Below are 26,299 nucleotides of genomic sequence, written 5' to 3'. Positions count from 1 at the left end.
AAAAACCTTGCGTCGGGGACTGATCCTTTTCCCCTTTCTCGAGGGAGAGGGTGTTCTGAATTTCCTCGCCCCGCCCCGCGCGGCTCGCGCCTGCGCAAGCCCTGGTCTCCTCCGCCCGGATGCGGTCACGTGCCCACCGGGCGAGGCGGGGGCGGAGCGTCGCGGGTGGTGGGGGCGGGGTATGGCGCGCTGTGCGGCGCAGGGCGGCTGGCACAAACGGCGGCGCCGGGGCCGGAGGAAAAACCTCGGTGAGGATACCGCGGGGAGGGCATGGAGCGGGGCGGAGAAGGCGCTTGAGGCCGGGCGCCGGCGCGAGCCGGGCGCGGTGCGGGGGCGCGCGCCCAGCACTCTGTGGCGAAGCCTGGCGACCCTGGGGAGGGTGGGGGTGGGGCGTGGGGGAGGGAACGCGCGCCGGGCATATTAAGCGCCGGCCGTTGGGGGGGTTGGGGGGGGAGCGGGGAGCGGGCGGAGGGGGAGGGGAGGGGTGGGGACACGGGGTTCCAACGGTCCTTAGGCCTTGTCTTCGTCTCCTGCTGTGCCCCGAGGGGCCCCAGGACCCGCACCGAAGGGACTTGGGAGGGGGGCGCTTTTTCCGTCGTCCTTTCCCCGAGTGCATGAGCCCTCCTCCACCCTTCCCTCTGTCGCTGTGGACCCTGCTCCCACGGGTCCCTTCCGTCTGTCTGTCTCAGGACCTCCCTTCCGTCTGGGTGTGTGTCAGCCCCTAACGGGCTTCCTCCTGTTGGGCTGGGTTCTGCCCGGCTGTCTGAGGTCCACTCTTCCCTGCTCTTCTCCGGTGTGTGTTTCTGTCTCTGGACCCCCCAGTTTCCACGGTCTGTAGATCCCCACATTCCCTCTGTGTCTTCCAGGCAGATTTCCCCTCCCGCCCCCGGTCTGTTTGTTTCTAACTCTCCTACTTCCCACTCCGCCATCCCTTTCTACTTCAAGTCCCCTCCTTCTTTTCTGTCTGTGGGTCTGTGTCTGTCTGAGGATGTCTCTCGCTCACAGCTCCCACTGCAGTCCTCTGCCTGTGGGTCATCTACCCAGTCTCACTCCTCCAGCTGCCCCCTTACTGCCCCTTGTCTCTTAATGATTCCACCCAAGTCCCAGAGTCTTTCCCCACGTGGCCTCAGGTTTTGGGGTCTTTGTAGCTAAGTCTGTCTTCCTATCTACTGCCCCTGCCACTCCCACCCCCCCCAGCCCTCTTCCCTGTAGCTCTTCTCACATTCCTTTTTCTCTCTCCTCTCTCTCTCTCTTTCTCTCTCCAGCCACCGTGACAGGTCCCTTCCCAAGCCCCTAGGGACAGCAGAGGACTTGGGGACCAGCAAGCACCCCCAGGGCACGAGAAAAGCCTCTGCCATCTGCCCTGCCTCATCCTGCCCCACGCCAGGCCCAGCCGCCCCGGCCCCCGGCTGCATCAAGTGGAGGAGGAGGAGGTGGAGGAGGGTGGCACCATGGGCCTGGGCCGTGCCCTCCATGCGCGGGGGATGAAGACACTGCTGCCATGGACAGCCCGTGCCAGCCGCAGCCCCTGAGTCAGGCTCTCCCTCAGTTGCCGGGTTCGGTGTCAGAGCCCTTGGAGCCTAGCAGGGCCAGGATGGGGGTGGAGAGTTACCTGACCTGTCCCCTGCTGTCCTCCTACCACCGTCCAGGAGGGCCTGGTGAGGCCTCGGCGGGGAGTGGGACCCCCAGAGCCACAGCTACTTCCACCACAGCCAGCCCCCTGCGGGAGGGCTTCGGTGGGCAGGATGGCGGCGAGCTGCGGCCGCTGCAGAGTGAGGGTGCTGCGGCACTGGTCACCAAGGGGTGCCAGCGACTGGCAGCCCAGGGCGCCCGGCCCGAGGCCCCCAAACGGAAATGGGCAGAGGATGGTGGGGATGCCCCTGCCCCCAGCAAGCGGCCCTGGGCCAGGCAGGAGAACCAGGAGGCGGAGGCAGAGGGGGAGGGCTGCAGCAGTGGCAGTGGTGAGGCCAGCGCCGGGCTGAGGGAGGAGGTGCTGCCCGCTGCGCCTGAGCGCCTGGCCCTGGACTATATTGTGCCCTGCATGCGGTACTATGGCATCTGCGTCAAGGACAGCTTCCTGGGGGCGGCACTTGGTGGCCAAGTGCTGGCAGAGGTGGAGGCCCTGAAGCGGGGCGGGCGCCTGCGTGATGGGCAGCTAGTGAGCCAGCGGGCTATCCCGCCACGCAGCATCCGTGGGGACCAGATTGCCTGGGTGGAAGGCCATGAGCCAGGCTGCCGAAGCATCGGTGCCCTCATGGCCCACGTGGATGCTGTAATCCGCCACTGTGCTGGGAGGCTGGGCAGCTACGTCATCAATGGGCGCACCAAGGTGAGGCTGCAGGGACCGGGTGGTGGGGTGGGGGGCTGCCCAGCACTTGTTGGATGCCTTGCGCTCTGAGCACCAGTGGGTTTGGAGACAGGCTTGTGGGGTCACAACAGAGTTCAGGCAGCTGTGGCGCAGGGACTGTTGGAGCTCACTTTGGGCTCTCACTCCCTGTGCCCTTAGTTTGTGTACCTATAAACCATGGGTTTGGCCCGTAGTCACCATGGTTCTTGACTTTGCCAGGGATCCTCTTGAGGAACCTGAGGAGAGGTGCTGACAGTCATAGCCCCACATCTGTGCATGGGCCATGGTGCGGTTCACAGCCGCCTGATGTCTGTCCATGGATCCTAGACCAAGAATGTTCCGTGTAGACAGGCACAGGTTTCTGCCTCTGCCGTCTGTACCTGTCTCTCTGCCCCTGTCTTTGTTCTTCCCTGTTCCCTTATTTTTTCATCTACTCGTGTATGTCTGGTCCGTCCTGTCCATTGTCTGTCTCTGGTCTGTCTGTCCTGTCTCCCGGGTAGGAGAACCAGAAGGTGGAGGGGGGAGGGTGGCAGTGGTGAAGCCGATGCCGGGCTGAGGGAGGAGGCACTGCCCACTGTGCTTGGTGCTGGGCTACATTGTGTACTGTATGCCGTACTGTGGCATTTGCATCACGGACGGCTTTCTGGGGGTGGCTGTGTGCCGGCCCAGGTGGAGGTTATGTCCCCATCTTTCCCATCCCTCCCCATCCTAGACCCTGTCCTCCATCCTGTTTGTTCTGTCTCTCCATCACTTTATCCTTGTCTGGCTCTGGTCTGTTTCCTTGATCCTCTGTCCTTGTATCTCTTCTTGGTCCCTTTCTCTTGTTTTAGAGTAGCAGTTATTAATTTTTTGTTTTGGAACCTGGGCCTTTTTAAGAATCTGCCAAAAACCACAGACCCCGTCTTAAGAAAAATGCTCATTTGATTGGAGTTTATGGTCAGTGATCAGGGCCTTCTGCGCCTCCAGCTGCCCATTCAAGAACCTGGGGTTAGGAGCCCTGCACAAGACAGTAGTCCGTAGGGCCTTTTGGCCTGCTGACATGTTAATTCTCCTCATGGAGGGGTGTGAGGATCCTGGCCTTGAGTCCAAGGTTTGGTGGTGTTTGGACAAGGCCCTGTAGGGAGTGCCCACTGCACAGCACCAGTGGTGCCGGGTTGATGGCACAGACTGTGTTTTGCCCTGCAGGCATGAGGCTGTGCTCCTGATGTCCTCTCCCTCCTCCCTCAGATCCCGTCTTGGGTTCTGTCTCTGCAGCTTCCGTCTCAGGCTGGAGCTGGCTCGGGGACTAGGGCTCCCCCGGGCCGAAGCCATACTGGCTTCCCCAGCCCCCCAGCCCTGCTGGAACTTGTCCTGCTTCCCTCTCTCTCCTGTTAGTTTGGTAGCTGGAGGGCCAGAGGCGGCCCCTCCCAGGGGAAGGAGAGATCAGTGGGAATCTCCCTAGCCACAAGGTGTTCAGCACCTTCTCCCCAGGGCCACCCATCCTCACAGGAGGGAGGTTGGTGGGGAGACCACAAGAGTTGAGTGGCCAAGGGCAGGATGCTTCTCTGAGCCTCTGTTCGCTCATTCACAGGATAGGAAAACCAGGTTAACTCCCCAGCTAGGCTGTGGCCATTTCAGGAGGGGAGGGGAGGGGAGAGGGCGCAGATCTCTTTTCCTTTGGTGCCTTGGATGTGGTTGGGAGCAGGGCCCTGGAGGGGTGGTGGGGTGGACTTCTTAGCCCTGGGAGGTAAGAACAAGCCTGGCTGGACTAAGAAGGGAGGGGAGGAGCCAACCCAGCCACTGGAGTTCCTCTCAGACCCTCCCCTGCCCCAGTGAGGCAGCAACTGCAGGCTTCCTCGCCTTCAGAGGGCAACATCTGGGCTCCCTCCCCAGGCTCTGGAGTAAGACAGTGTGGGGTGGTCACTGTGGGGGGGCTCAGATCACCAGTGTGGTTTCGGCTGGTAACAGCCTGCCTCTCGGTGGTCCCTGAGTGCTGCTCCTGTGTTCTTTTGCCTTCCTCCTCTCCCTAGTTCCTCTGCTCAGTTGACCTGCAGGTGGGAGGGAATTGACTCCCACTGGCATCAAGGACTACCATAGGTGACCCCGGGAGGCCCCTTTAAGAGCAGTTTGGAGGTGGGGCCTGCTGCTGTTGGCTGAGACCTGGGATTCTGATTGGGGGGGGGGGTGTGCATGCCCAGTGATCCTAGCTGCCCCTTCCTGGAGGTGGAAGTGTGAGGAGCAAGTTTCCCTGTTACTCTGGTTGTGGTCCCTTCCCTTGTGGGGGCAGGAAGTAGATGCTTCTCGGGGGCCGGAGGATGCCACCCCCAGCCCCACTCCCAGGTGAGTATATGTGGGGGGAGGGGGGCCTTAAAGGGCCTGTTCCTGTGCCTACCCTTCGCACACACAGGAGTCCCACTCCCAGACAGACTACAGAGTGTGTCCCTGCCTGCATGGTGGGAGACCCTGTGAGGGTGCACGGAAGGACAGAATGGAGGCCCTGAGACCCAGAGGAGTGCTTTTAATCAGCACCTACCTCCTTGGCACTAGGGAGACCGGCCTGGCCCTAGGGGCCAGTACTAGGTAAACAAGTACCCGTGCTGATTTTGCACTGAGAGGGACGGAATGGGAAATCAGCCCAGGTGCCTTCAGCTAGAGGACTCGAGGTGCTCCTGGTCCTGAGACCTGAATAACAAGGGGGACCAGTGGAAGAGTGTTCAGGCAGGTGCAGAGGCCTTGAGGATGAGCTTGGCCTGGTCAGAGAAGAGTGAGGAGGATTTCGAGGCTGGAGATAGTGTATGAGGCTAGTGGCCTTGGAGGCTGTGGTCAGGAATTTGTGTTCTCTTAGGATGCAGCGAGGAACTTGAAGGGGTTTGAGCAGTGGTGAGCTGGAGTAAAGGGCCTCTGGCTGCTGTGGGGATGGGTTGTGCGGGAAGAGGTTGCAGCACTGGACCCCTTTCCCTACCCCACCCTCGAGCAAAACCGGCAAAATCTCCAAAAAAGTAGTTGTTAGCTCCATCTTGTGGATGAGGAACTGGAGACGGGGAAGTTCAGTCATCTGCCCAACATCACAGCTTATGTGGCAGCACTGAGACTTGAACCCAGGAGATAGGTCTGCAGGAACCCCTGGGCCCTTTTCCTCACATCACATCCATCATTTTGCTGGGTACCTGATGAGAAACAGGCCCCGAGTGGCTAGGCCTAGGACTCAGGATGGCCAGGGCTGCCTAGGGCAGTGGCGGCTATCCAGGAGAGGAGGCGAGAACCCTGTGGCTAGACCTGTATGCACAGAAGCCGAGACCTGGAACAAGGTCTGACTCAGATCTGTGGGGGTCAGGAGCTTCCAAAGTCATGTTCTCGGAGGGGTTCATGCTACTGCTGTAAACCGAAGGTGTTTATTAGCCACATTTTACAGATGAGGTGTTTTGAGGCCCATTCAGGTGATGAGACTGTCCAGGGCTACTTGGCAGGTTATCCTTGGAGTTGGGATTAGATCTCAGGTTCTGGTCACATTCTAGGTTTTGGTACCTGTTCAGTTGTGTAGGAGACAGATTATTTAGCGGGTATTCAAATTTATAGTTAAGGTCAGTGGTTCTCAACATTGCTGCACATTAGAATTACCTGGGGAACCTTTAAAAATTCCAGGCTCCACCTGAGACCAAGTACATCAGAACCTCTGCGGTGGGCTTGGGTATCAGTGTCCCAGGTCATTCCAACTCTACAGCTCAAGGAGAGAACTCCTGGTGTGGGGCTATGAGGCCACATCCCTGCACACCAGGAAATGTTTAAATTGCTTTTATCCTAGTGAAATGTCTGACGTGGGGTCGGGTTATCTTTAAAAAACCAAGCCCTCAGTTGCTCATTGAGCTGCATGTCGGCGCCAGACGCGGGGGGGGGGGGGGGGGGGTGTGTGTGTGTGTGTGTGTGTGTGTGTGTGTGTGTGTGTGTGTGTGTGTGTGTGTGTGTGTGTGTGTGTGTGTGTGTGTGTGTGTGTGTGTGTGTGTGTGTGTGTGTGTGTGTGTGTGTGTGTGTGTGGCTATTGAGGCCCAGGAGCTGAGGTTTCTTGTGGTTGGAGGCTTGGCTGAAAAAGGAGAAAGTCTGGGTGCTGGAACCCTTGGAGCCCAGGACACCTGAGGAAAGGTGAGGGGCTGAGAGGGGTGAGGAAGGGGAGGCAATGGCTGCTTCCTCAAAAGTCCCTGCCAGCTAGCCTCAGTAAACCCTCTCCATCCGTCTCTGCCAGGCCATGGTGGCATGTTACCCAGGTAACGGGCTGGGGTACGTGAGACACGTTGACAATCCCCATGGCGATGGGCGCTGCATCACCTGCATCTATTACCTGAATCAGAACTGGGACGTCAAGGTAGGATGTTGGGGGTGGGGTGGCGTGCATCCATTGCATTTTCCTTTCCCGGCTCAGCTTCTAGCATTGTCCCCTTCCTCTTCCCAACCCACTGGGGGGCGGTGGAATGTGCCCAATGGCTCTTTCTGGGAAATGGGACCTCCTCTTCAGCTCACTGTGTGGCGGCAGTTCCCCCTCTTTGGGGAATGGTGCTGTCTGCCCAGCCCCCAGCCTAACGAGCACTTCCCCCGCCCCACTTCCTGTCTTCTTAAGTAGCTTCCTGCCCATCTCCATGGTGATGCAGACTCTGGGTTGTCACTTATTTTGAGAGCCTGAGTGGTGGGAGGGAGTGATGTGTGCAGTTATTATGCCCCCTGCTGGGCTCCTGGGGGCCGGCAGTGCAAGGCGGGGGCTCTAGGCAGGACTCCCAGCCTCCTGCCTCACCCTCTGGCCTGCCTTCAGGTGCATGGCGGCCTGCTGCAGATATTCCCTGAGGGCCGTCCCGTGGTAGCCAACATTGAGCCACTCTTTGACCGGCTGCTCATTTTCTGGTCTGATCGGCGGAACCCCCATGAGGTGAAACCAGCCTATGCCACCAGGTACGGTCCATACTTCTGGGAATGTGCCCAGGTGCTCCCCCTGTGCCAGCAAAGTCTTGTCAGACCCCTGAAGTGACTAGGAAGTGATGGAGTGCCAAGAGGGGGTGGCTCAGGGGGTGGATATAGTGGCTGGAATTGAAGAAAAGTGATCTCTAACCACCCTCTGGGGCTACTCTGATCTCCAGGTACGCCATCACTGTCTGGTATTTTGATGCCAAGGAGCGAGCAGCAGCCAAAGACAAGTATCAGCTAGGTACCGGCTTCCCAGTGTCCCCCTCCCTCACATCCTTCCTATTCCATGTACCTCCCTAGGCCTCAAGCCACCTCATCAGTCTCTCACTGAATCCAGTCACTCATTTTTCCCCATCTTTGCCTACCTTCCCTAGACAGTTCACTCTCCTGGTATCCCCAGCATGAGCCCCATCTCTTCCGGTCATCTCCCCATCTTCCCAGGTTTCCTTGGCCTCTTAGTTCCGTCCCTGATGACTCAGTCTCCTGTCCCCCTTCACCCCCAGCATCAGGACAGAAAGGTGTCCAAGTACCCGTATCACAGCCGACTACGCCCACCTAGTGGCTGGCCCCAGAGCTGCACGGACAGACAGCTTGCCCTGACTTCGGGGGAGCCCTGGGCCCCGGTGCCGCCAGTCACGGTGCCTGCTCCTTCCCCGCCACTGCCGCTGCTTCTGACTTTGCCTCTGTTCTGCCTGGTGTGGAGGGCTCCATCCATCGCTGAGGACCAAGGAGGAGGAGAGACCCCTGCTGCCCTGGGATGGGGGCTGGGGTTGTGACCTGGGCGGAGGCCGGTGTTGGGGACTGCCATTACTGGAGCTGGGGGCCTGTGTCCTGCCCTGTCTGGTCACGCATGTCCCTCTCAGGTTTGGAGAGCTGGAAGGAGGCGTTGCCACTTCCCACCAGAATGCAGGATTTGGGGTTGGGGTGAGTCATGGCCTCTTGCTGGCAAAGGTTTGTGGGGGAGTATCCCCAAGCCCCCCACTCCTCCAGCCTGGAATGTGAAGTGACTCCCCAACCCCTTCGGCCATGGCACCTTTTGGACTAGGCTGCCGCTGCTTGGGCAGGATAAAAGGTGCTGGGAGGAGCATGGGTCTGCAAGTCCTGTCAGCCAACAAATAAAAGTTTACCTCAGAGCTGCACACATCTCACTGACTCTCACTCCCTGTTGGTAAGAAGACCCCTCCATCTGCAATTCAGGTCCTTTATTGATCGAAGAGGGTAAGGAGGTCTGAGAGCCAGTGAGCAGAGGGTGGCTGAACCTGAATTCAGCGGCCACCAGACAGAGTTGGAAGGCTGGGGGCACGTTGCCCAGGCCAGTGCACTGTGGGGTGGGGTTGATGTTGGTGGGGCTCCCCACAGGGAGCAGGCAGAACTGCTGTAGAATGGAGGTGAGGAAGATCTCGGATCGGGCCAGGCCTGCACCCAGGCACATTGCTTTCCTGGGGACGTGGGGGTGTGGGGTGAGAAACCCATGCACCCCACGGCATGTCCAGGCTGGTCCCCTCCGTGCCCAGCCCAGACCTGGGGCAAAGGGCATGAAGGAATTGTTGCTCTGGAACTCACCCTTGTCATTCAGGAAGTTGGTGGGATTGATACAGTCTGGGTCCTTAAATTGGGTGAGATCCTGGTGTGCAGACATAAGGAGAGGAATCATGAAGGTGCCCTGGGGAGATGTGCAAGGGTTACTTGAAAAATTGGCAAGTGACTCTTCCAAACGTCCATCCAAGACCCCATTTTGAAGCCAGTGGCAAGGAAGGCCTACTTCCTTGCTCCCAGAGTCAGCGCTCTGGACGCTTAGGCCTGCTGATCTCTGTTAATAGGCCCTCCCCAGCCCCTGCGCAGGATCCCCAGTCTTGGTGGGCACCTTGGGCAGGAAGTGGCTGCGCAGGTGGGCATCACAGGTGAGGGCACGCGGCAGCTCCAGCGGTAGCACGCTGAAGACACTCTGCATCTCCTGCAGTGTGGCGTTGGTGTAGGGCAGGCGCTCTTGGTCCTCCAGGCTTGGGGCGCACATTCGACCTACCACGGGATCCAGCTCCGCCTGCGCTTTGGCTGGGGCCGGCAGAGATGTGAACTATGCATAGCCCAGCCTCCAGCCAACCTGAAACCCTAGCCGCCTCATCCCCAGCTGTGCAGCTCACAAGCCTGCCACCTCTGGGTGTTTGAGCAGAATGAGGAGTCCACAGCGCAGGGTGGTGCTTGTGGTCTCGGTGCTGCCAAAGAAGTGGCTGTGCGTTGTCATCACCAGTGTCTCCTGGAAATGGCTCTCCGGGCCCTTCTGTTCCTGTGGGTAGAGGAGCCAGGCGTCTGCTGGTGGGCAGCAGGGCCCTGTGCCTTATCTGTTTGACCCAGGAAGCAATCGATGAAATTGCGGGGTTCCCTGGGCTGCCGGTTGCTGCTGGGTTTGCTGAGAGATGAAAACTCTAAGCTCTGCTAAGTTTCGGAAGATTCCGTGGTGTGGGCCTGGGAGCCATTTTAGGAGAGAGGGGAAAATGTACATCTGGGGGGACAGGAAATCAATAGGACCTTGAACAAGACCATTAGTTTCCCTATGGGGAGACTGGACCAGGACTTTGATGTAAGTTCTAAAACTCTTCCATTCCAAGATTCTAAGACTGCTCCATTCTAATGATCCAATGTAGGTAGGTCCATGTACTTGGAATTTGGCATAGATTGGGCACACGAGGGAGGGATGGGGGCTGACCCTCTCACCTCACCCCATCTGGAACTCATGATGCGGAAGTTGTCATTGAAGAGGTCCAGGAACCTCAGGAACTCCGGGTCCCCGTAGCCATAGCGGTTCTCAAAGACCACGGAACACATAACATGAGATACAGCATTATCTGGTAGCCGCCAGGGGTCGAACGGAGCTCCTGGGAGCGGGATCATGACAAGGTCAAACGCTTGTGGCTCGGCCCCCACCCAGCCCTTGGGTTTACTGGCTTCATTCCACCCAAACGCCTTCTCTAGGCCACACCCACAACAGGTGTCCAGTGGCCACACCCACAACAGGTCCCTATCCTTTTCCGACCAGGCCGTACCAACGCTGTCTTGAAATTCGCCAAGCAGACAAGGCGCCTCTTCCAGGACACTGTCCTTGATAGTCCGCGTACCCAAGCCAAACTCCTTAAGTGCTCCAAGTGCAAAATTGCGCAGCGTCCGCCAGCGCTGCCCGTTAGGAACCACGATGCCTGGGGGAGTGGAACAAAGAAGGGGACGGGCCGGGGACTTAGCCACGCCCCATCCCGGAAGCATCCCGTAGTGGAGTCGACTTCCTCGCAACTCTTCGCTCTGCTTCATTTCCAGGTCTTTTGGTTGCTACCCCAGCCTTCTCGGCCCTGTCCACACATTGGCCGCACCTCTGCTGGTCCCGATTCCTGATCCCCGTGCTTGCTCTCTTTGGCCTTGACTCTTAGGCTCTTCTCTTCTACTGGCTGCACAAGGAACCAGCCTCCCCCACCCCCATTCGACCCCTACACTGTGGCTCCGCCCCAACCTCTCCTCAGAAGCCTTGACTCTATTAGGCCCCGTTCCATTTCCCCCGGTCTCGCTCTGTAAGGCAACCTGGACATTCCCGGTCCGCACTTCCGCCGCCCAGGCCTCACCGTTTCCGCGTGTGAAGCGTTCGAAGACTGCCCTGGCCCCGCGGCCGGAGAAGGCATCCGCTTGCAGCACTAATGCGTCCCGCAGCGCTGCGTAGCTGCACACAGCACCACTGCAGGGCGCGGGCCCAGCCACACCGTGAACACCGGACCCCAGCGGCCAGGGAGCTACACGGAGCCGGTGCTCAGCGGGCCCGGGTCTGGGCTCTGGGCTCCTGACCCCTCCGCCATCGAGACCCCAGAGCCCGGCCCCCAGCTCCCTTCTCCTTCGGACCCAGGAGTCCAGCCCCACCGCCTTCCCTCAAAATCTAGAAGTTCAGGTCCCCAGCCCCCTGCACCCTCAGAACTAGGTATCTGGGCCCTCAGTACCTCCCCAGCCTTGAGCCAGAACAGACCTCTCTGCTCCCCGTCCCCTGGGACCAGACTGCCCGCCCCAGGCTCCTCCTCCCTTGGGACCCGGGAGTAGGGGTGGCATCGCGACTCCGCCCTGAACCAGGAGCTCAGGGCCACTGCCCCTTTTCCCTCCAGATCTAACTTCCCACCCCCAGTCTCCTTTCCCGGAAGGCAGGACTCCAGGCCCCTCACCCTCTGTCAGGACTCACGGGGTCCGAGCCCTCAGCTCTGTATTCATTCAGAGAACCAGGAATTCTAGCCCCCAGCCCCACCTCCAGGAATCCAGAATTCTGTTACCCCACCCACTGTCGGGGCTACCTCCGTGAGTGCACGGTCCAGGTGTCCAGACTCGAGCTGCAGCAAGTTCCGCAGAAGCGGGAGCGGTACGGGCCCAGGGGTAGGGCCGCCTGCGTCTGAGTGCCAGGTGCACCCCAACCCCGCCTGGCTGCCTGCACCTCTTCGCCTCTCTTTGATTCCCTTGGGGTCTTGGGTGGAGCAGGGATGGAGACTGGAAATGGGAGGGGTGGCCGCCTTTGGGATGCTCATTCTGTAATTCCCCAACCCAAAGTCTGCACCCCGCCCCCAGCCCTATCATTGCTGGGCTCGGCTCCTCCTGGCCTTTTTTTTTTTTTTTTTGTGCCTGCCTCAGCCTGTCCTATTTGGTAGCCTTAATGCACTAGCATTTTCATGTCAGCATACCTGGTCAACAGGTGCACCCTCCTGAACCCCCAGCACCTTTGGGTCCATCTCACTTGGCCTGTAGCTGTGCATTCCTAATCCCCTGGACACCTCTGGGCCCATGACCACTGAATGCTGTACCTTGTACTTCTGATAACTAAAAACATCCTGACTCCTAAATACACGTCTTAGAACACTCCTGGTGATGTGTCCATTAGCCTGGCACTCCTGTACCCTGTGCCTGTGGTTCCTGGGGACTCACACCTGAGCCCTTGTCACTTCCACACCCATTGCCCTTGGAGCTCTGTATGCCATACATGTCTCCCAGATGCTCACTCAAGTCCCCTAGCATCCTGGTGCCCATCAGCTTGGCACTTCCATGCCTATCCTATGACTCCTGGCTTTCTTCCCACGGTTGACGCCCTTGTATTTCCATACTTATACCCTGCCCTGAACTCCTGTCATCTCTATTCCCAATGCTCTGGCTCCCAGATGTCCCAAATGTCCTATGCCTATGCTGCTACACCCCTGGTCTCCAGTCCCCCAGACTCCTCAGTGGGCACCCCCGCCTGATGCCAGGCCACGATGGGCCAGGGGCGGGGGTTGTGGCTGAGTCTGTACTTGGAACAGACTGTTCAGGAATGCGACCCACCCTGCCGCCCACCCTGCCTTGCCGGATCCAGCCTTCCGCCAGGTGCCTGGCACAGGGCCCAGACCTGGGGAGACGGTGAGGGGGCTGTGCAGAGTCTGGGACTGGGCTCGTCTCTGGGAGTGTCTCTCTCACTCTCAGTCTCTGTGTTTCTCTGTTCATCTCTCTCTCTTTCTCTCTCTTCCCATTTCTCTCTCTCTCTCTGTTTCACTTTCAGTGTCTACCTCTGTTCATGTTTGTCTTCTCTCTCGTGCGCTCTCTCTTTTCAATGTCTGTCTTTTTCTCTCCCTGCCTCTTCCAGTTTGTCTTTACCTTAATCTCCCTCTGTCTCTGCTTTCCCGTCTTCCTGCCTGTTTGTGTAGCACGTCTCCCTACCTGTCAGCCTTTCTCTGTCTGGGAACCTGGTGACTGGCAGGGGCTGAGGGGCAGGGCACTGCTCAGAGGCACTGACTCTGCAGACAGCAGGGGTGCAGCAAGCATGCCCTCGCCACCCCCTCCCCCAACTCCCACCCCAGCCTCTCTGATGGATCCTCTTTCTCAGGCTCTTTTCAAGAGCAGGCATTTTGTCTTGTTCACTTCTGTATCCCCAGCACCTAAAACAGTGCTCAGCACACACTTGGCACTCAGTAAATGTTGCTGAATGAATGCATGGCTTTCTTCATCCCTATTTCTGTCTCTGTTTCTCTCTCTCTCTCTCTTTTTTAATTGGAATATAGTTGCTTTACAATGTTGTGTTAGTTTCTGCTGTACAGCGAGGTGAATCAGCTATGTGTGTACATATATCCCCTCTTTTTTGGATTTCCTTCCCATTTGGGTCACCACAGAGCATTGAGTAGAGTTCCCTGTGCTATACAGCAGGTTCTCATTAGTTATCTATTTTATACATATTCGTGTATATATGTCAATCCCAATCTCCCAATTCATCCCACCCCCCCTTTCCCTCCTTGGTGTCCATACGTGTGTTCTCTACATCTGCATCTCTACTTCTGCCTTGCAAACAGGTTCATCAGTACCATTTTTCTAGATTCTACATATATGCATAAATATAAGATATTTTTCCCTTTCTGACTTACTTCACTCTGTATGACAGTCTCTAGGTCCATCCATGTCTCTACAAATGACCCAATTTTGTGGCTGAGTAATATTCCATTGTATATATGTACCACATCTTCTTTATCCATTCTTCTGTTGATGGACATTTAGGTTGCTTCCATGACCTGGCTATTGTAAATAGTGCTGCAGTGAACATGGGGGTGCATGTGTCTTTTTGAATTATGGTTAAAATATTATACTTGCCTTTTAATTCATTTGGTTCCACATTACAAATCTAATCTCAAGTTTGTCATTTACTCTTAGATGATATAAATTCTTGTCTCTGTTTCTCTCTGCTGCTCTATAATTCGCACTCTATTTCTCTCGGTCTCTATCTTTGGCTGAATGCTTGTGACTGTCTCCCTTCCTGCCTGTCTCTGTTTCATCTCTTGAGGCTTCTCTCTGGTTCTCTTTTTGTCCTTTCAGATCTCTGTCTCTCTTCAGCTCTGTGCCTCTCTTAATTTCCATCTTGACTTTAGCATCTCCTTGTCTTCCTTCTCTTTGGGCATCTCTGTCTCTCCCCTTTTCTCAGTTCCTCTCTTTCTCCTCCTCTGTCTCTCTCACTCCCAGTCTTTGGTTTTCAGGATCTCTCTCTATGTATCTCTCTATCTCTGTCTGTCTCTTTCTCTTCGTCATGTGTTTCTTTTCCGCATCTCTCCATCTTTCTTTCTCAGGACCTCTGAATCTCTCCTTTCCCCCCTCCACCTCTGTGTCCCTGCCTGGGCCCTGGGGCAGACTCTGTGCTTGGCCTGTGGTGGGAACAGTGTGGGGATTAGGGAGCCATCACCCCATGTGGGGGCCACCTATAAGCCTCCTTCCAGCCAGGCCCATACTCAGCAGAGCATGTCCCAGCTTCTGGGTGACCTTGGGGAGACTCCGCTCAGGCTAGGGCCTTCCAGGTCACGTCTGCCCATGGCTGGCGGGGCCAGCCTCATTCAGTCTGACTCCAGCTCAATGAAACTTGAGATGCCTGCTCCTTGAGAAAAGCTACTGTCAGCAGATGTCAGCTTGTCAAGTCCAGTCCCAAGCTGGGAGGCCCCATGCCTGGGACCGCTATCCCCACCCCAAAGGGAGGAATTGCAAGACAAAGAAACAGTCCAATGAGCGGGATGAGAAATGGGGGAGAGTTTCAGTCTTCCAGTGTCTCACTTCCCCATTCATTGCCCTTCTGCTCTTTCTCTGGTCATTTTTGTTTCTTTCTTTGTCTCTGTCTTCTCTTTGCCTCCCTAGATCTCAGTCTCTTATCTCTCTGCTTTCCTCTGTGTCTCTGACTCATAAGAGTTTGAAGAGCAGTGTTGGAGCCAGATGATCTGCGTTCCGAACCCAGCTGTGCCCGTTTCTGGCTGTGTAATCTTGGGCAAGTCACTTCACCTCTCTGAGCAACCTCAGTTTGCTCACGTGTAAAAATGTATAATAAAATTGCTTTACCTCATAGGGATATTTAAATGAGGCATTTGGACCAGTGTGTGAATAGGAAGCACTAGGTAAGTGTTGGTAATTGTGATTTCTCAGTCTCTAGGTCTGTTTATTTCTCCGGGTCTCTCACTTTCTCCCTGCTTACATCTCCATCTTTGTACAGCACCCTGCATCTCTTGCAGACCTTTTCCATATCTCTCTAGGCTGCTGTCTTTTTCTCGGCCTTGGCTTCTCTGCCTCTGTCTTCATTCGAGCCCTCAGAGCCTTTACCTTCCAGCCTGTCTCCAGGAAACAATTTCTCCCAGTTTTTAACCGCCCTAAGGGTGAGGGTTGAACTCATCACAGCCAGGTGTCTCCCCTCTCTGCAGCCAGACCTTCCTTCTCTCCATCCTAGAGGACTATCCTCCTCCCTTTAATTCAGCCAAGGCAGGTTCGAATCTATTATAAAAATAATTTATTAGGAATTGATACAAAATCCCCCAAAGTGTGCGCAATAGAACGAGTTCTGTGGATAAAACAAGGCATGCGCTTCCCCTTCCCCTTGGCTTTCTCTGCCTCTGGGGGCGCAGAAGGTAAAGACAGGAGCGATGGGGGATGGGCATGTGGCAGGCACAAGGTGAGGGGAAGCGAGTGTGACAGCGAGAGGGATGGGGCGCTGGGGAACGGGCGGTCCTCAACGCTCACTGGCGAACCTGGAAGGGATGCGGCGTCAGCGCGAGCGCTGGCACAGCTGGAAAGGCCGCGGCAAATTGCAGAGACCGGAGCTGAGCGGGGTCAGGTCGATGTCCTCGGGCGCCCCCAGCGGCTCCAGCGAGAAGCTCTGCAGGATGGCGGTGAGGAAGAGCTCCCGGCGCCGCAGCGACTCGCCCAGGCACAGCCTGCCTCCCACAGGGAGGAAGGGTGGGCAGGAGCAATGAGACAAGATGGGGTGAGGGGCCCCCTCAACTTTCAAAGGAAAACATGAGAATAATGGCTGGGTACTCACGGACCCATCCCTCTAAAGGTCTGGAAAAGACAGTTTAAGTAAATCGTGGACCTGCTACAAGTGCAACCTTGCAGGGGTTCGAATTCCAACTCTGACAGTACTAGTTTCGTGATCTTGGGCAAGCCACAGTTTCTGGGTAGGTACCTGAAATGGGGAGGGTAATAGTGCCTCATTTTGTTGTTGTGAACATATATAATGCTCTAAGCACTATACTGCTATTAATTTAATCCTCTTAATAACTCCAAGAGGTGGACCTTTTTATGATCTTCATTTTATAGATGTAAAAACCGAGGCACAGGGACGTCCCTGGTGGTCCAGTGGCTAAGACTCCGCACTCCCAATGCAGGGGGCCCCGGTTTGATCCCTGGTCAGGGAACTAGATCCCACATGCCGCAGCTAAGAGTTCGCATGCCGCAACTAAAGATCCCATCAACTAAAGATTCCGCATGCTGCAACTAAGACCTGGTGCAGCCAAATATATAAATAAATACATAAATAAATAAATATTAAAAAAACAAACAAAACCGAGGCACAGAGAGGTGAAGGAACATATCCAAGGCCACACAGCTAGAAGATGACAAAGCTGGGGTCTGGCAGCAAAGCCCAGCTCTTAGCCCCCACTCTCAGAGGTAGCACCTGGTGCACAGTAGGCAATATGGTAAGTTACCTATTATTATTCACCCCACCCCCTTTTCTAATACTGAGTTAAACAGGAAAGATTTTTTTCAGCCGGGTAAAGACCAAAGCCAAGAAAAACCAGGACCACTTCAACTGCACCACCCAGTGGAGAGACTGACAGTGACCAAGTCCAAGTTAAATTACAATATTATCCTGACTCCCTGCCTCCCTCCGCGGGGATTTCAGTCACTATCCGCCTATAGGAGCAGAGTTGGGAAGGAGAAGGAATGTCTTTGCATATCCAAAGCTGAGGGTGGGATGGGACAAAGAAGTGAGAGGGTTTGGGGAGTGGAATTAGGCCTGGGGAATGCAGGTGGAATACTGGGCCAGAAAGACTGGATCTTGCCCCGACCACTCTCATGCTGAGAAAGGCATGAAGGCAGGGCCCTTCCTGAAGGACTGATTGGCATCCAGAAAATGCTCAGGGTTGAATTCCCGGGGCGTCAGAAATTGGCTGGGGTCGTAGTGGACTGTATTAAGGAGGGTGATGGTATCCGTGCCCCGTGTGGGTGGAGAGGCAGAATCGGTGGTGTTAGAAGGGCTGGGAGGTTCCCAAACTAGGATTTCCACTGTACAGAGCTGGGAGTCCTGGGGACATGATAAGGGGTGGTGGAGCATAGGACTCCACAGGGGTCCAGGAAGTCTAGGGTGTGGGAGTCTAGGGTTCCCAGTGGTGGGTGCTGGAAATGGTTTTGTTGGGGTCTGAGGCAGGGATGCGGGATACCCCCATTGTAGGAACAGATTTGGGGTTCCTGGGGCGGGAGTGGGGTCTCTGAGAACAGTATTTAGGTACAGGGGCTCCCCAGGATGAAGTCTCAGACCTTGGGGATTTCAGAGAAGGGTCTTAGGAAAGGAACCTGCCATAGGGAAGAGGTCTGGGGTTCAGGACATGGTCTAGTCCACTATGGTGTGGCATAGGGCTGAGTTTCTGGATTTAAGGGTCTCAGATGTCTGTTGCTAGGGCTTGGGTTGCCAGTTGCTAAGGTCCGGGGTGCTGATTGCTAGGGCCTCGGATATTCCTTGCTAGAGCCGCAGATGCCTGTTGCAAGAGCCTGGGATGCCTCTTCCTAAGGTTTCAGGTGTCGTTTGCCAGGTGTCCAGTGCACCTTGGGTAGCAGGAAGCCTTGAAAAGTCGTGTCCCGAGTGACGCGGTGTGGAAAGCTCATGGGATGACGTCTGCGAAGCGCTGCACCTCGTGGATCACCGCATCTGTGTAAGGCATGGCTGCTCGGTCCTCCAGCGCAGGCAGCCACGCGCGTCCCAACACGCTGTCTCCTCCTGTACGCGGGCTGGAGGTGGAGGGGGGAGCGTTGTTGAGGGTATCAGCAGGCTTGACTGTGCTGAGAAGAGGTGTGTGCCTGCGTGTGGAAGGGGTCCAGTCAATGCTTTCGAGTCGGGGGGCGGGGGGCGCTGCAGGGGTGCCTGTGAAGGTTAGCCGGAGCTTCGGAGGGAGGCATTGAGTTCAGAGATGTAGGTGAGGGCGTAAGTTTCGTTCGTGCCAGGGCTCCTAGGGGCGGGGTTGTGCGGAGGGGGTTCGGGGCTGCTTGGAGTCCAGGCCCCTGATGGGATTGCCGGCGGGACTTCGAGGACCAGGGCTGCAGGAGGATGGATGGAGTGAGTGGGGTGTGCGGGAGAGCTGAGAAATCGGGGGTGAAGCAGGCGGCAAAGACCCAGTCGGGCTCCGCACAGCGTCCTGGAGGCCAAGGTTCCGCGAAAGACCCAGAGGTGGGGTTTGGGGAGGCGGGGTCGCAGACTGTGCGGTGCGGGCCGTTCAGACTGTGTGGGAGGAGATGGGTTCCTGGGGAGGCCCAGTGGCTGAGGCTCTGGGGCCGGGCTCTGGGCGGGCTGTGCGAGTTGTGCGGGCAGGGTCAGAGGTGGGCGGCAAAGCAAGATCATGCGGGCGGGGTCTGGGTCCCGGCAGACCCGGCAGGCTGTGTGGACCGCGGGGACCACGTGGGTGGGGTCAGCCTCCGGTGGGCTTGCGGGTTTGGCTGTGCGACCCAGGCACGAGCTGGAGGCTCTCACTCCAGACACACTGGGCTGGAGCCCATTGTTTGTGGGCGGGGCTTCGAGGCGGGAGGGGCGGGTGTGCTCTACCGCGCCGTGTGGGCGGGTCTCCCCACCAGGCTCCCGGCGCTCGCACCTTGCACTTTTGGATACTTCATGAGCGCGAGGAAGGCGTGGCGCAGCGTGGTACCCACGCTCTCGGAGCCTCCAAAGAGCAGACTGTGTGTGGTCATCAGCAGAGTATCCATGTGGAAGTGGCTCAGCGGGCCCTGCTTCTCCTGCGGGGGATAAGAGGTGGGGATGTGAGCCAAGGCCGGGGGGAGATCCTGCGGGCTCGGATCCTGTGCGACCCGCTCCCCGCAGACCTGCACAACTGCTACTGGGTGCCACTTCAGTCCCTCCTCTCTTTAACTTTCTTTCCTTGAGGGAGCTGGGGATCGCGGAAGGGCAGGGTAGGGAGAATCTCAGCCGCGGGGCCCACAATTAACAAATCCTTAAGGATTTCTTAAAGAGCTGTTAATTGGCGGAGGCCCCGAGTGGCCCCAGCAGAGCCAGGTGTTCCAGCTTCACTACCCGGATGTGGGGAGATTAGACCCAAACGCGCTCAACTCGGGATCCTTGTTGGTTTGAGGCAGGATAGCAGGTCAGACCAGAGATGGGACTTCCAGGCAGGGCTTACCTGTGCTATCTTGGTAAGGAAGCAATCAATGAAGTCCCAGGGAGAGTTTGGGTCGAGGGAGGCCTGGTGGTCACGGACGCTGCGGGCGATGAAGTTCTTCATGCGTCCGAAGTTCTGGAAAAGGTGTTGGTGCAGCCCGGGAACCCAGTCCGGGAGGCTCGGAAAGATATTGTACCGCTGAGGATGCAGCAGAGCTGTAGGGATGAGGAGGAACAGGCAGGCAGGGAGGTAGGGTGCGTGTGTGCGTGCGTGTGTGTGTGTGTGTGTGTGTGTGTGTGTAGGGTGGGGCGGGGGCTATGTGTAGGTGGAGCCCCTGTGGAGTGGGCAGGGCCGCATACCTCGGGGGCAGGGTCAGACAGAAAGGGGCGGGGCCTGGCAGGGCCAATCGCAATTCCTTCCCTGCCCACTGCTTCCCCCTATATCCCTGGAAGGGCTGGACCCCCAACCCTCTCGCCCGTGGAACTAGGCCTCCTGACCTCTCCCCAGGGGCTGCTCATGATTTGGAAGTTGTCATTGATGGGGTGGATAATGGTGAGGAGACGCTTATCGTCGTAGTCGAAACGGGAACAGACAGACGAGAGCCAGGAGCGGGAGCAAGATGGCTGTGCTTATGCTGTCCATGGTGAAGGCCCCTGCAGTCACCTGGGCGGGTGGAGGGGGTTTGGGGGAGGGGGTTGGGCAGGTACAATGGGGAGAAGGCAGCTCTGGGGAGGGAGTGGGATTCCTTCACTCCTCATCTCCTTCTGGAACTTGCCTTCCCCAGACCCTGGAAATGGGTGCAGATGGAGAGAAGAAAGGAAGTAGACAGAGGCAGAGACAGGGAAAGGCCAGGGGACAGGGGAGAGAAGGAGGGAGAGGGGAAGGGAGAGGGAGAGAGGAAAAGGGCATGAGGTAGTCAAAATACAGAGAGACAGACAAATCGAGACAGACAGAAATCGAGACAGATGGAGAAGGACAGAAGAGAGATAGAGACAGACACTAAGAGAGCCAGAGAGGTACAATTGGAGATGATGAGACAGAAATGAGAGTGAGATATCCAAATATCTATGGATGTCTACCTATCATTTATCTATCATTTTTTAAAAATAAATTTATTTATTTATTTATGGCTGTGTTGGGTCTTCGTTGCTGCGCGCGGGCTTTTCTCTAGTTGCGGCAAGCGAAGGCTACTCTTCGTTGCAGTGCGCGGGCTTCTCATTGCGGTGGCTTCTCTTGTTGCGGAGCACAGGCTCTAGGAGCACGGGCTTCAGCAGTTGTGGCACGCGGTCTCAGTACTTGTGGCTCGTGGGCTCTAGAGTGCAGGCTCAGTAGTTGTGGTGGGCTCAGCTGCTCTGCGGCATGTGAGATCTTCCTGGACCAGGGCTCGAACCCGTGTCCCCTGCACTGGCAGGTGGATTCCCAACCACTGCGCCACCAGGGAAGTCCCCTATCTATCGTTTATCATCTATCATGTTTCATGAGACTGACTCTCACACAGATATAGTGATAAAGAGAAATAGAGACACACAGGACAGAGACAGACAAATCAAGACACAGAAATAGCCAGAGAAAATCACAGAGAGGGAGACAGAGAGAAACTAGAGAAAGGAGATAGAACTAGAGAGACACAGAACTAGAGAAAGAGAAGAGAGAGATGGAGAGACGGAGATATATACTTACTGAGAGACATAGAGATGGACACTGAAAGATAGACAGGAAGAGGGTGAGAGACAGACAGAGAGAGGAAGAGGCAGAGCCAAACCCAGAGGCTGATGGAGAAGAGAGTGATAGAGATACACAGAGACAGAGAGACATGGAGGGAGAGAGAGAGACAGAGAGAGACAGACAGGGAATATTAGACAGAGACACAGAGACAGAGACCAAGACAGACTTGAGACAGAGGCAGGGCAGAAGCAGAAACAGACAGAAAGGTGTCCTGAACCCCGGGGTCACATTCCAGAGAGAGATGCCACTGGCTGGGCAAAGCATTAGTACAGAGTGTCCAGTGCCCAGTGCTGGCTCGGAGCTCTGAAACACTTTGATAAGTGAAACAACAGAGTCCCAGAGAGAGCCCCCGAGAGACAGACCTAGAGGCCCTGAGAGCCCCCAGAGGAGATGACAAGGGAGACCCCAGCCAGTCTCCGAGACAGGGAGATGGAGCCAGTGACCCCCTCTCTTGAGAGCTAACCCCTCCTCTGTGATCTGCCCTTTACCTGTTGAGCTGTTGGGACAGCTGAGGTGTGTTCTGGAGGGTCTGATCCGACTGGCAGTGGCTGCTCCAGATGTGTGCTCAGGGGCTCTGAATGTGTCTGGGGGTAGGGGCTGCTTTTAAATCATCTCTGTCCGCACCACCTTGCCCCCCTTTTTCCTAGTTCTCCCAGTGCCTTTTAATCCCTCCCGTCTTCCTGCATTATTTGCATGGGGCCGGGGCTCACAGCCAGCTGAAATGATGCCCTGAGTGGGTTCCTTGGGAACCCCACCTCCTCCTACTATAGGCTCACCTCAGCTCTTCTCACTGTGGCCAGTGGTGTCCATCTGCCCTGGATTGGGGTGAAGTTTTCTCCATTTTTTTGCCACTGGGGACCCTGGATCTGGTTCTGGGTCTGGTTTGGGGTGACGGAGCTGTGGCAAAATGAAGGGGCAAGGATGGGGGCAGGATCTCTGTCCTGGGCAGAAGTTTTCTCATTCTCTGGGGGCCCATTTTCACAACTCTTCTCCCCCTTTTCTGTCTCTTGCAGTTTGTCTCTGAAATTCTGTATGCGTCTCTCTTTGCTTCTGCTTCTGAAACTTCTTGTCTCTTTTTATGTCTCTGTCTCTCTCATCCTCTCTCCCTTTGTGTCTCTGGGTCTCTATCTTTCACCCTCTATTCCATCTCTAATTCTCTTTGTGGCCCTTTCTCTTTCTCTCTGCTTCTTTCTCCCTGTGATCTTTCTCAGTCACCATCTTCTCCTGACTGTCTGGGTGTCTCCCTGTCTCTTTTTCTTTCTGTCTGTCACACCTCCAAGAGCTGGACTGCAGCGGACAGGACTGAAGCCAGGCTAAGGTTGAAGGAGGATTTGGGAGAAGGGCAGGGCAGGCAGAAGCCTCAGGAGAAAGGACCTCAGACGTGAATGGTACTCCCGCTACTGCCCACGTACACCTCTGATCTCTGGTGGCCTTGGCCTTGCAGCGGCTTGAAGCAGGGTTTCAGCTCCCGGCCAGTGACTGTGGTCGGGTCGCGGTGGTGAGAGCACCGAATCCTCGCCATTAGACCACTGGTCAGTGACACGGCCCCTGGCCCTGCGGCTTTGCAGAAAAGAATTCCCACAAAGACGGAAAGTAGTGAAACAAGTAAAGTATTTATTAGGAGAAAAAAGTACAGTACGTGTGGATAGACACATGGGCAGACTCAGAGAGAGAGTCACGCCCTTGTGGCAGTTTAAGTCACTTATAATGGGGCATTTCTTCCAGGTTTCCTTTGGCCAATCATTTTGATTTGCCTGGCTCAGAGTCCGTATTCAGTTTATCTCAGGACCCTCCCATGTGTGCGTGCACATCTCTTAGCCGAGCTGGATTCTACCGAAGAGGACTATGGGTAGTTATCTTCACTTACTATGGGGTGGCGCCCCCTCCCTTTTTGACCTCCAAGGAGCTTTTCTGTGCATGTGTAGTCGGGGAGGTCTCCTGACTTAGAGAATGAGAAATATGTGGTCTCTTCTCTTCTACCTGGGTAGGGCCCGGCCTCCTCCCTCGATTGTCCTGCTATGCTTGTCTTGGAGTATTGGTCCACAGGGAACAAATCTCCAGTTGCTTTACCCTGGGGTGCGGGGGGGGGCATTTACCTCCTGCCTCACCTCCACCTCCGAGGCTCTCTTAAGCTCCCCACCAGCTCTGTCTGCTCTTGGCTCCCGCCCCAGAAACTGGCCACAGTTACTCAACTCCTTGCTAGGTCAGAAGTGCAGATTGCAAAAGGCTGGAGTTGGGCTAGGACTCCAGTTCCTCGAGGTTAGGGTCGGGGAGAGAGCCCCAGAAGTCAAGGGTCTGGGATGCCAGGTGGAGGTGTTGGTGCCCCCCCAGGTCCGTTGGTGGACACGATGGTAGTTTTCCCATGGGGGCGGGGGAGGAAGTGCTTGGAGTTTCTGGGGGATTTGACACCCCAGTCCCAGGAATACGTTGGGATGGAGATGGGGCCCATGCTATTATTTAAGTCCCAGAAAGGCAGGTTAGGGCAGGTCCTGGAAGAGGGGTGAAGGCTTGATTACGGGATTATGTATTTCTAGTTTCCCTTGGCATCTACCCCTACTTCTGGGGGAAGGGAGCAGTAATGGATCTACCTGAACCCCATAAGTGACACTTCCCTGACCCTAGAACTGGGTTGAGAGGGGCCTGATGGGACTGCCTTACTGGGGAACTTGGGATTCATGAGAAGGGGAGTTTTAAGGGGCTCTGAGTTCTTCTTGTGGTGTGACTTGCTCTCCTGCTACAGAGGGAACATGGGGTAGGGAGGGATGTATTGTGAGTTTCCTTAACCTTGGCACTGTTGACATTTGGGCTAGATCATCCTTTTTGGGTGGGGGGACTGTCCTATGAGTGGTAGGATGTTTAGCAGTATCTCTGGTCTCTACCCACAAGATGTCAGTAGCAGACCTCCGCCCAGCTGTAAAAAATCAAAAATGACCCCAGTCGTTATTTAATGTCCACTTGGGGGCAAAGTCCAACCCAGTTGGGAAACACTGGTGGAGAAACTGAAACACACCAAGGGCAGCTGAACCTTCCTCATCTCTAATTAGCCTCTCCTTGAGCCCCAACTGTTACATTTTTTCTTGCTCCCTCAAACCTCCATGACCCTTTCCTTCCACATCACTCTCTTGGTGGTCCCATTTCTTATCCCATAGAGAAAATAGCAATCGGAAGAGAATTAGCTCTTTCTCCACCACTATGCTCGCTCACCTACCAGAATCTGAGCCACATATGCGCCTTCCGGCTTGCGGGATCTCAGTTCCCTGACCAAGGATCAAACCCATGGCCCCTGCAATGGAAGCACAGAGTCCTAACCACTGAACAGCCAGGGAATTCCCATAAATGTTTTTATATTTTCCCTGTCCCAGCCCTGGAATCAATCACTTCTCTAAAGAGTCCTGATTCCTTTTATTGGAAGATGGTATTTAGAAACCAAGATCTGGGTATTAGCTGGGCTTATTGCTAGTGGGATATCCTTGCTTATTGGCCCTCTCAGTGGACAGAGCTTGGAGAGCTCTCTCTCTTTCTCTCTCAAAAACAATTCATATTGATATCTCTGATTTCGATCTAACACACAGGGTCCATTCTAGCTTTCCCTATTTGAAAAGTCTTGTTTTTAAAAAATTAATTAATTAATTAATTAATTAATTTTTGGCTGTGTTGGGTGTTCATTGCTGTGTGAGGGCTTTCTCTAGTTGTGGCAAGCCGGGGCTACTCTTTGTAGCAGTGTACAGGCTTCTCATAGTGGTGGCTTCTCTTGTTGCAGAGCACAGGCTCTAGGCGTGCAGGCTTCAGTAGTTGTGGCACGCAGGCTCAGTAGTTGTGGCACATGGGCTTAGTTGCTCCACAGCATGTGGGATCTTCCCAGACCAGGCCTCGAACCCACGTCCCCTGCATTGGCAGGCGGATTCTCAACCACTGCGCCACCAGGGAAGTCCCATGAAAATTCTTTCCTTGATAGCAAGAATTTGACTCTCATTCTTTTTTTTACAATCTATTTACTTATCTGTTCAACTTTCATATGTACATAAAATAGTCTCACAGTTGCTAACCCACACCCAGTGAGAAATAAATTTACTAACTAGAATGTAGTATTTGTGTACAGTTATTTTTGTCTTTAGACATACAACATACAGTCAAGTTTCTTTTTCCCAAAGTTACTTCAGTTAGTTCTTTTCATCCCCACCCTTTTTAAGTAAAACAGTTAGGTAAATACAGTATATAATTGGTAATACAGTTAGGTTCAGTTGTTACAGTTTGTATTCCATTTTGAGTTCCGCTACATCCTGGTGGATTTTTAAAATGTACATATGATAAAATTCACTCTTTGTGCTGTACAGTTCTATGGGTTTCGACAAATGCATAGAGTCGTAATCCTACATACTCACAGTGAAGGAGGCGTTTGAGGGAGCCTGAGTCCCATTTATCCCTTTCTAATTCTATAATATATAATAATTTTGCTGACCCCAGAACTGTGGTCAGATGTTAGCCCAAACCCTGGATTCCATGAAAGAATAGAGTTTTTAGCAGTTTTTGTCTTTCTTGTGTTCTGACTGCAAGATCTCCTGCTGCAGAAGAGGCACTGGAGAGGTTGCAGGAAGAGTTCGGGGAGGTGTTGAGGAGCCTCAAGTCTACAGAGTCATGAACTGCAGGGAAGGGAGACTGAAGGGCAGAGTGAGGGAGAAGCTGAGGGGTAAAGGATGGGCCTGAATAATAGTTTCAGTGGGAAAAGTTTTTGCAAGTGTTTGGCATGGGCACTGACCAGTCAGAATGGTTGCCAGCCTTTGACAAGAGTATGACTGCCAGAGCCTACTGGGTGATTCCTAGCACTAGAGCTGCTTATTGAATAAATGAGCTGCATATTGAATAAATGAATGAACTATGTTTTTAATTTGGTTGTTTTGGTTACATGCTCTCTAAGCACCCAAGTGCTCCTCTAGGTTGAGTATCAAGGAATAGGGGGAGTTTGGGGATAGACGTCCCAGTGCTGGCTTCACCATCCCACAGTGGAAGGGAGCTCTTTAAAGGCTCCAAGCTCCTCTGCACTGTCCATGAGACTTTTTTTTTTCCATGAGACCTTTTCTTCAGAACCTGGTACCTGGACAGCACCACTCTGCACCTGGGTAGGTGGGCTGTGCACAGGGGCCAT

General features: G+C 55.2%; 3 protein-coding genes across 3 annotated transcripts; 1 reads left to right on the top strand and 2 right to left on the bottom strand.

Annotated features, from left to right (window-relative positions):
• Window positions 1-121: 121 nt before the first annotated feature.
• EGLN2 (egl-9 family hypoxia inducible factor 2) lies at window positions 122-8,412 on the top strand. Its single transcript, XM_082437551.1, has 6 exons — window positions 122-248; window positions 1,266-2,329; window positions 6,564-6,683; window positions 7,125-7,261; window positions 7,447-7,514; window positions 7,777-8,412. The coding sequence occupies exons 2-6, from the start codon at window positions 1,502-1,504 to the stop codon at window positions 7,830-7,832; spliced, it is 1,209 nt and encodes a 402-aa protein (XP_082293677.1). The 5' UTR covers window positions 122-248; window positions 1,266-1,501; the 3' UTR covers window positions 7,833-8,412.
• Window positions 8,397-12,443, bottom strand: CYP2A6 (cytochrome P450 family 2 subfamily A member 6; the record flags this gene model as incomplete). The annotated part of the gene is given in 10 exon segments (XM_082437560.1): window positions 8,397-8,936; window positions 9,138-9,325; window positions 9,419-9,557; window positions 9,608-9,656; window positions 9,658-9,773; window positions 9,986-10,146; window positions 10,315-10,464; window positions 10,879-10,978; window positions 10,981-11,043; window positions 11,587-12,443. Coding segments are annotated over 10 exon segments (1,734 nt in total). The 5' UTR covers window positions 11,815-12,443.
• Window positions 12,444-15,540: 3,097 nt separating this feature from the next.
• On the bottom strand, window positions 15,541-22,678 carry LOC309648093 (cytochrome P450 2F5-like; the record flags this gene model as incomplete). The annotated part of the gene is given in 10 exon segments (XM_082436190.1): window positions 15,541-15,985; window positions 17,122-17,125; window positions 17,127-17,267; window positions 17,873-17,937; window positions 17,940-18,038; window positions 18,041-18,055; window positions 18,910-19,051; window positions 19,453-19,629; window positions 19,929-20,054; window positions 22,538-22,678. Coding segments are annotated over 10 exon segments (1,083 nt in total). The 3' UTR covers window positions 15,541-15,812.
• Window positions 22,679-26,299: the final 3,621 nt, after the last annotated feature.

The sequence above is a fragment of the Balaenoptera physalus genome (genome assembly GCF_965194825.1).
Source record: "Balaenoptera physalus genome assembly, chromosome: 19".
NCBI lineage: Eukaryota > Metazoa > Chordata > Mammalia > Artiodactyla > Balaenopteridae > Balaenoptera > Balaenoptera physalus.
This window is presented reverse-complemented; position numbering and strand designations above follow the sequence as displayed.

What these genes read in the sequence shown, in the direction of transcription:
- EGLN2 (XM_082437551.1), top strand. Translation starts at nt 1,502, where the DNA reads ATGGACAGCCCGTGCCAGCCGCAGCCCCTGAGTCAGGCTCTCCCTCAG. An exon ending in TCATCAATGGGCGCACCAAG is followed by an intron (nt 2,330 to 6,563) that starts GTGAGGCTGCAG and finishes CGTCTCTGCCAG; the next exon opens with GCCATGGTGGCATGTTACCC. An exon ending in CAAAGACAAGTATCAGCTAG is followed by an intron (nt 7,515 to 7,776) that starts GTACCGGCTTCC and finishes CTTCACCCCCAG; the next exon opens with CATCAGGACAGAAAGGTGTC.